Genomic DNA, 8,008 nt, shown 5'->3' on the forward strand with positions numbered 1-8,008 from the left:
CCGTTTGAACAGAAGAATGTGTGCTTTTGACACAGCGCAGTGGAATCAGAGCTGCAGCCCAGCCCCAGAGATCAGGGAGAGTCGGGCAGAAAAGGTACTTGAGGATGAAAGTGTTAAGATCTGTGTCTTCCTCGGTGTGTTAATTAGACAAACACGCTTTGGGTGTGGAACCATGTGCTAGACACTGGCCGTCACTGGTGAGACAGACACGATCCTGCCCTAACGGTGGCTCATCTAGAGTTGGGCACAGACTCTAAGAAGTCAAATACATAGAACAAACGGAGGAAGGAATGTGTGAGAGGCTAGGAGGCCACCAAGAGGATGCAGAGTCACAAGAGAGCGTGGGGACCCACCTGGGTCAGGGAGAGACGTCAGGGAGGCCTCACCGAGAAAGGCACCTTCCAAGGAAACCTGGCAGGATGAGCAAGCATGATTCGTGCCCACAGAGGAGCATCCAGGCGGAGAGGACAGTGCCAAGGAGGGAAGGCATGGCCTTGGGAGGAAGGGGGCCAAGCTCTGGCTGGGAGCCTGGGCGTGAGAGGGGCCTGAGGTGGGTAGGGGGCAATGGGGCCCAGGATGCCAGGCCTAGCGGGGGGCAGTCAGGATTGTCTTCTACCTGCAAGGTCAGTGACTGAAAGGGGTTAAGCAGGAGAGGGAGAGGATGCACTTCGGGTTTACAGATCCACTCTGGCTGCAGTGTGAAGGCAGAAGCGGGGGTGAGAAGACAGGCCGTGGTGCTACTGCAATGGTCTGTGTGAAAGAAGATGCGGTGGGGTCCCCGGTACGCAGAGATGTGCTTAGAGACAGAACCGACGGGCCTGGGGACAGCCTGGAACACTGGGGGGACAGCCTGGGGGCTCTCCAGGGAGTGGGCTTGGTAAACACTGTGGGCAGAGGCAACAGTCATCAAAAAGAGAAAGACCGGGGTAAATCAGCTCTCTGGGAAAGACGGAGAGCTCATCAAGTTCAGTGTGGAATTCGAGGCCCGGTGGAGGTATCTGGTGGGCACATCCAAGAGACAGGTCTGTCTGCGAGCCCAGAACCTTGGGGAAAGTTCCAGACTTGTCATCAGCATGTGGAGGGGGGGGGGGGGTCCGGAAATCCAGGGACGGGAGGCAGCCTGGGTGGGGGGCACGTGGGGAGGGGAGAGAGTCCAGTCGGAGCAGCTCCGCCTCGAGGGAGCAGGTAGAGCAGGAGGGGCCCACGGCAACACATAGGAGGAGCCCCAGGAGAAAAAGCCCCCAGCCAGGACACGTTTGCAGATGCCGCTGAGAGGCAGGTGGCCCCTGGGTCTGAGGAGATGGCCACCAAGGTAATGAACATCTTCAGAACTGCCACCCCGCAGCCCCTGCTCCCCAGATCCGGTGGGTCAGTGGAGGGTCTCTGCATGGTGGCAGAGACCTGACCTTGGAAGTCAGGCCTGCGGGTGACCGAGGACAGCTCGTTGGGAAGGCTTTCCCCAAAGGCGAGGCTGTCAGCTGCCTTTGATGGGGGTCTCCAGTGCGGCCACCCCTCCTCACCCATCACACCGGCAGACCAGATGCAGGGACATCTCACCTGGAGCCCCTGTGACCACAGCCTGCGTCCAGCAGGTGGCGGCAGTGCCCCGTCCGGGAGGCCAGTGGGCCGCACATCTCCGGTGAAGTAAGGACCCTTGTAAGGACCCCTTTACAGCGTCTCATAGATGCACTTGTTCACTGCTAGCGTGGAGAGATGTGCTGGGTCATCGCCTACATGCTCGGTTCAGAAAAAGGACCCCCAGATGTCCTTTGTAAATTCAAATTCTTAAATTCAAGGAGCCGGTTAATCTTTCAAAATGAGGCAGAGAAATAAAACTTTCTCATTAAAATATTAACCCTGATTCCAGACACGGTACTTGGACAATTTAGACTGACCAGCTCCGGATGCTGCGGTGTTGGTTATCACGAAGGTGGGGAGGGAGGCCGCTCCCGGGCGGAGGGGGCTGGACCCACCCTCTTCTCAGAGACCCTGGCCAAGACCATCCCCGCTTCTTGTGCTCTGTTCTTTCTACTGCAACTTGAACGTTTCTTTACAATTTGCAACCTTTGCTCTTTTTTTTGAAGTGAGCGGTACAGCTGCCCTTCCTTCCCTTGAAGTTCTTTTTCCCACTGTCTCCTCTGCCCTCCCACAGAGTAACAGTCCATGGTGACAGAACTGTTGGGTATTCACTGTTATTACACGTGTGTGGACACGTGGCCGCCCAGCGGGAGACATTTCTCCAACTTTCTTTCACCTTGTTGTAACCACATGACTAAGTTGAGGCCAATAGGTTGGGAGAAGTGATTCCCACAACTTTCAGATTGTGCCCTTAAAGAAAAGGCCACCTGCCTCCGCCTTTTCCTCTTTCTGTTGCCTGGGGTGAAAATGTGAAAGAGGGAGTTAGAGCAGCCCCCTTGCACCATGAAGACAGACTGAAGTTGAGGACAACAGCTTCCTGCTAGCCGCCCTGGATCGTCTGCCTGGACTCTAATACAAGAGAGAAATAAACCAAGGGATAGAAAAGATGCAGCTCCTACTGCTAGCTCCCTTGTAGATTTACCTAAATAAAACATCAGGAAAATTAGTATATTAGCAAATGCAACTCAAGGAAGAACGTAAGAAAGCAATCTGGCAATTTGCAGTGAGTGTGGCGGGCGTACATACTGAATCATAAAATGTGAAAATAAGTCACAGCTGCTCGTCGTTCTGAGCTCTGGTTCCCGTGTAAAGTCCCTGAGCACAAAGACAGCATGTACCTCTGGCTCCCGCAGGGCAATGAGCTCCGCATCCGAGGACCTGAACTCCGTGAGGGCTGCAGCGATTCGAACGGTCTTCCCGCAGTTGCGAGGGAGGATACGGGCTGCTCTCGGAATCGGATGAGATAACAGAAGCCTCTGAAGTCTCGAGCCAGGAGTGCCCTGCTTATACAAATGGGTGGGTGAAGGGGGTCCCACCCCCCGGCACCGTCACAGCCGCCTTCCGCGGCCACAGCTGCTGCCCACCTCCCTGAGGCCCCCGAGAGAAGAGGGCGCTCTCTACATCAAGTACAGAAGTGGCCCAAGTTTGGAGAAATTCCCACCGCACTGAAGAGCTGGAGGGCGAGGCGGGGAGGCGGGAGGAGCCCCCTCCCCCAAGGGGGGGACGGAGGGCGGCAGACTGGCCAGTAGAGATCCTCAGGGAGGGCCATCCGCGGTGGGAGCATCCGTGCTCAGTTACCCTGCGGGCTGAACCGGCAGGTGTGGCTGACCAGCACCACAGTGTCCGCTGTCATCCTCATTTTATGGGGAAAATGCACCTGAAAGCCGAAAACCTGAACTAGGAATGACTACCTGGAACCCACCTTACCAGAAAGGGGGACACACCCGGAAGTGAATTCTCACGTGTCTGAAATTAACTCGAATATGAAAAGCTGCTCTGCCTTTAGAAACCTAGTTGTTATGGGTTGTTGGACTTGTGTCCCCCCAAATTAACACGTTGGTGTCCTGACCCCTATTCCTCAGAACAGGACTGTATTTGGAGAGAGGGCCTTGAAGAGTTGATAAGTTAAAACGATACCATCAGGGTGGGCCCTAACCACATGTGACTCGTGTCCCTATAAGAAGGGGAGGTCAGGACACACACACTCCCCCCACAGAGGGACGACTGTGTGAGGACACAGGGAGAAGACGGCCGTCTGCAAGCCAAGGGTAGAGGCCTCGGGCGAAACCAGCCCTGCCCACACCTGGATCTCAGACGGGGAGATAGAAATGTCTGTTGTTTGAGCAGCCTGGTCTGTGATATTTTGTTACGGCAGGCCTCCCAAAGTGATACACCAGTAGACTCTAAGCATACACACTGTATTCATTCAGACCAGATTCTGTGTCCTCATACCTCCCGAACGCCTAGAATTTGCACACACTATCAGAATCTTACAAGGATTTAAAAATACTGTACTTTCCTGGCTTCACTCAAAAGCTAGGCTATATCTGTCCTCAGAAGCAAACCAACATACAATTTGCAAGATAATACCTCCGTGCCTGAATTTTCACCTTTGCTGAGATATACATATAGTAAAATCTCAGTTATCCAGAAATAATTGATCAAGACCGCGTCTCAACTACTTTGTAACAGGAACCAAGAAAAATTATCTTCTGGTCAGCACATAGATGTGATTATACATAAACACACACCCATGCATATGCAATAAATTACACATGTGCATATGATTAATGTATTAATAGCAGCCTGGCAGGCACGAACCCACTGTCCCTATTAATACACAGTCCTGACAAGTGTAGACAGATGATCCCCAAACACAGTGGAACAATGTTTGCAAAGAGTCAGAGGAGGGACGAAAGGCACACACTTAAGGTCCAGCCAGAGCCTGACAGTGAGAGAAGACACGAGAAATAGATGAAAAGAAGACCCGGGAACCGTTAAAGAACAGTCCGGAGCCCTTTAATGTAGGAGCAGAGACCCCAGTAGCCCCGGGTCTCCGGGGGTGTCGGCCTCTGCAGCACCAAACGGCTGTTGATGCACCTGTTCTGACACCCAAGGCAGCACGAAAAAACGATGCCATTTAATGAAATAAAATATGCGGCACATTTTAGAAACACCTTTATTCATTACGGCTGAAATCTGAAAAGAGTTATTGCATAAAGAAGCAAGTTTCACTCCTCTGGAGACAGAGATGCAGAAGACCTTGATTCCAGCTTCGCTGAGTCAGCATGATGTTTCTGTGCCTGTTTTGAAACACACTTTCACAGACCTCATCAGTGCTCTGGTCAAACCGAAAACAGCATCTGAGTAACGTCTCCTCTGCTTTGATTTCTGAAAGTCACACGCTAACAGATTTGAAGGGCGTGGGACCCCTGAACACCAGGGTCTCCCAGTCGGAGCCCTGAGACTGGAAGACAATTCCTACTTCACCCACAGAACAGTTTCATTTTGCAAAGCCAAAACCATGTTTTAAAAATACAGGCTTTGGATCTTAAGAGATCATGTTGAATTTCATGTAGAGATGTAGCTGAAGCTTGTAAGAACAAGAGAAAGTTTCAAATAACACATTAAAAACACATCAGTATCTTTGCAGTTCATGTCAGGACTTTTCTAATACGCATTTGTGGGGTTTTTTGGTTTTTTGTTTGTTTGTTTTGTTTTGTTTGGCCACACCTCAAGGCTTGTGGGATCTTAGTTCCCCGACCAGGGATCGAATCTGGGCCCTCAGCAGTGAAAGCACGGAGTCCTAACCACTGGGCCGCCAGGGAATTCCTTTTTTTTTTGTTTTTGTAAGATGTGTTGATGCTTTTCCACTTAGGTTCATATATTTACAAAGCACTTTCAAAACTTGAGTTCTATGAACTTTTGACGCAGTCAAAGAGATTTGTTAAAAACTGATTCCATAGTTAAGCTCAGACTTTAGGTAAAACCACTTTACTGCAGCAGAAGCCAACGTGATCCAAGCTCTCTGAGAAGCTAATCTGAAGCTCGTCACGACCAGAGCCCTCTCCACGCATTTTTCTTCAACTCCATGATGGAAATGAACAAAAGTTCTTTCATTATTGTCTCAGTAAAGTCTCCTGGTTCTTTTTTAAAAAGTACTCTATTTATTAAAAAAAAAAATTTAAACGACTAACTCTTTAAACTGCACTATAAGCTCCAATTCTATTACATTTTGTTAAACAAGTAATTATTAAGCCCCTTCTGTATGCTAAATGCATGCAGTCTAATGGATTTTTAGAGGAGAATTTCCAATAACAGAGGGAAATGAAGCAAACTTACACTTCCTGACGGCCTGTTACAACCTCAACTGCCTTATCCACCGTGACAAGTGTCACTAGTACTTATGCAGCCACCTCTTCTGTCTCTGAGCTTGCTATTCTTCTGCTTTTTTATGAGCTCATGCTTGAGAAATGAGAAAAAGCTCACACTTTTTCACAGGGAAATGAGATAAAGCTCAAGCCAGCCCATTTTGCTATTACGATTACCAACAGTAACCATCGCGATGGAAAAATGTTTAACCTTTTGCCTGAAATGAGTTACACGAGGGCTTTCGTTTGTTTTTTCCATTTTGGTTTTTTAAGCCATGGGATGTTTTGCGATGACCAGAAGACATCGTGGTCTGGGGCTGCTCCGTGAATATTCCTGAAAGAGCTCACGTTTGTCAGCAGTTCGTTTTCATTCAGCACTTCCCGAAGCCTGCTTTGCAGAACGCCAGCCGTCAGGGACCGGGGGCACAGAGCCCCCCGTCGAGTGAGTTTGGCGGACGCTGCCCATGAGTGCCTGCCAGCACCCCGAGCACGGGCAGCCCTGATCCTGCAGGAAAGACCCGCTCGCTTCTGCTTCACGTCCACATTCCCCGTGCATTTCTGTCCTGTCTGGTCGCCCGTCCGCGCCGAGCCCGGGGGGCGTCACATGGTGAAGGAGGACGGGTTGTCATTGTCCGCGGTCTCGCTGTTCTGCCGGGAGATGAAGTTGTCCGAGTGCAGCCGGGAGCAGGAGAAGCCCGGCGACTTCTGCCTCCTCCTCACACACCACAGGTCCTTCATGATCTTCAGAAAGTAGCTTCTAAACTTCTGACCGACGAAGGCATAGAGCACCGGGTTGAGGCAGCAGTGCAGGAAAGCCAGGACCTCGGTGACGTTCCTGGTGTAGCCCAGCAGCCTCTCGCTGCTGCACGAGCGGTCCGTCCTGCCCAGGTTGACGGCGGTCACAAGAAGCACCATGTTATGCGGGATCTGGCAAGCCAGGAAGACAAGGACCACGGCTATGATCACGCGGATGGCTCTGTGCCTTTTAGAATTCTGAGCTTGAATTAAGGTCTTGACGATAAACATGTAGCAAAATATCATAAACACCAGCGGGACGAAGAAGCCGAAGAGGAGCTGAAGTCCCAGCACCAGCAGCTTCCAGCGGATTGGCTCGGAGACGGTGTGGTACCTGGGCTCGCAGACGTCGCTGCCTTGTAGCTTGTATTTCTGGTTGAACATGAAGGTCGAGCTGGAGATGAGGATCGACACCACCCACACGACCAAACAGATCACTTTGTGGTGAGCCAAGGTTCTGGACCGCAGCCGGAAGGACTTGGTGGCCTGCACGATGGCGATGTAGCGGTCCAGGCTGATACAGGTCAGGAGCAGCATTCCGCAGTTAAAGTTGATGGCGTAGATGCCCCGGGTCAGTTTGCACATGACGTTGCTGAAAATCCACTCGCCAGTAGCATGGCTGACTGCCCAGAACGGGAGGGTAAGGACAAAGAGTATGTCTGCGACGGCCATGTTCAAGAGATAAACGTCTGTCATAGACTTGGCTTTCTTATAAAAACCAAAGGTGACCACCACCAAAATATTGCCCAGGAGGCCAGAGACACATATCAAGGAGTAAGCGAGTGGCACAAATAGCCCAGAGAACTTTCTGACCTCTTGCAAGGAACACAGAAAGCTATCAACATCGAGTGAATAATCTGAACTATTAGCCAACCCAAAATAATCCTCATTTGCGTCGTAGATGTTGGTGGAATTCATGGGTTCCTGGAAAAGTGAACAAAGACAGAGTTAGCAGTAGTGTAGTTTTCAAGGAGCACAACTGACCGAAATTATACTCCCAACCAAAATAAAAAAAGATGCTCACCACGCTCATGGTGGTGCTTGACCTGGGCGGAAAGTCCGGGCCTGGAATGGAAGGGGAGTGGACTTTCAAGTCCTCTGGCTCACAGTGGAGAGAACAGGAGAGAAGTGAATCTAAGGGGGAACGAAAGCGAAATGCATTACAGTTAAGTATTCTCAGAGAGCCAGAGAATTAAGGAAACGGGTTTCTTCCCATTTCAACACAGACAGTGCACAGCATACTATTTTACACAGAAATATTCATTTAGAGCTGGTGTCAGCAGCCTCGTTCTGTAAAAGGCCAGGTGGCACATATTTTAGGATCTTCAGGTCATCTAGTCTCCGACACAGCTACTCAAATCTGCGGGTACGGCGTGAAAGCAGCTACAGACAACTACACAATTGGGTGGGCGGACCAGACATGG

General features: G+C 50.7%; 1 protein-coding gene across 1 annotated transcript; it reads right to left on the reverse strand.

Moving 5' to 3' along the window:
* Positions 1-6,389: 6,389 nt before the first annotated feature.
* On the reverse strand, positions 6,390-7,511 carry CCR6 (C-C motif chemokine receptor 6). The gene has a single exon (XM_068551666.1). It carries the CDS (start codon positions 7,500-7,502, stop codon positions 6,390-6,392), a length of 1,113 nt encoding a protein of 370 aa, XP_068407767.1. The 5' UTR covers positions 7,503-7,511.
* Between the last annotated feature and the right edge of the window lie 497 nt (positions 7,512-8,008).

Source organism: Eschrichtius robustus, chromosome 9 (genome assembly GCF_028021215.1).
Source record: "Eschrichtius robustus isolate mEscRob2 chromosome 9, mEscRob2.pri, whole genome shotgun sequence".
Lineage (NCBI taxonomy): Eukaryota > Metazoa > Chordata > Mammalia > Artiodactyla > Eschrichtiidae > Eschrichtius > Eschrichtius robustus.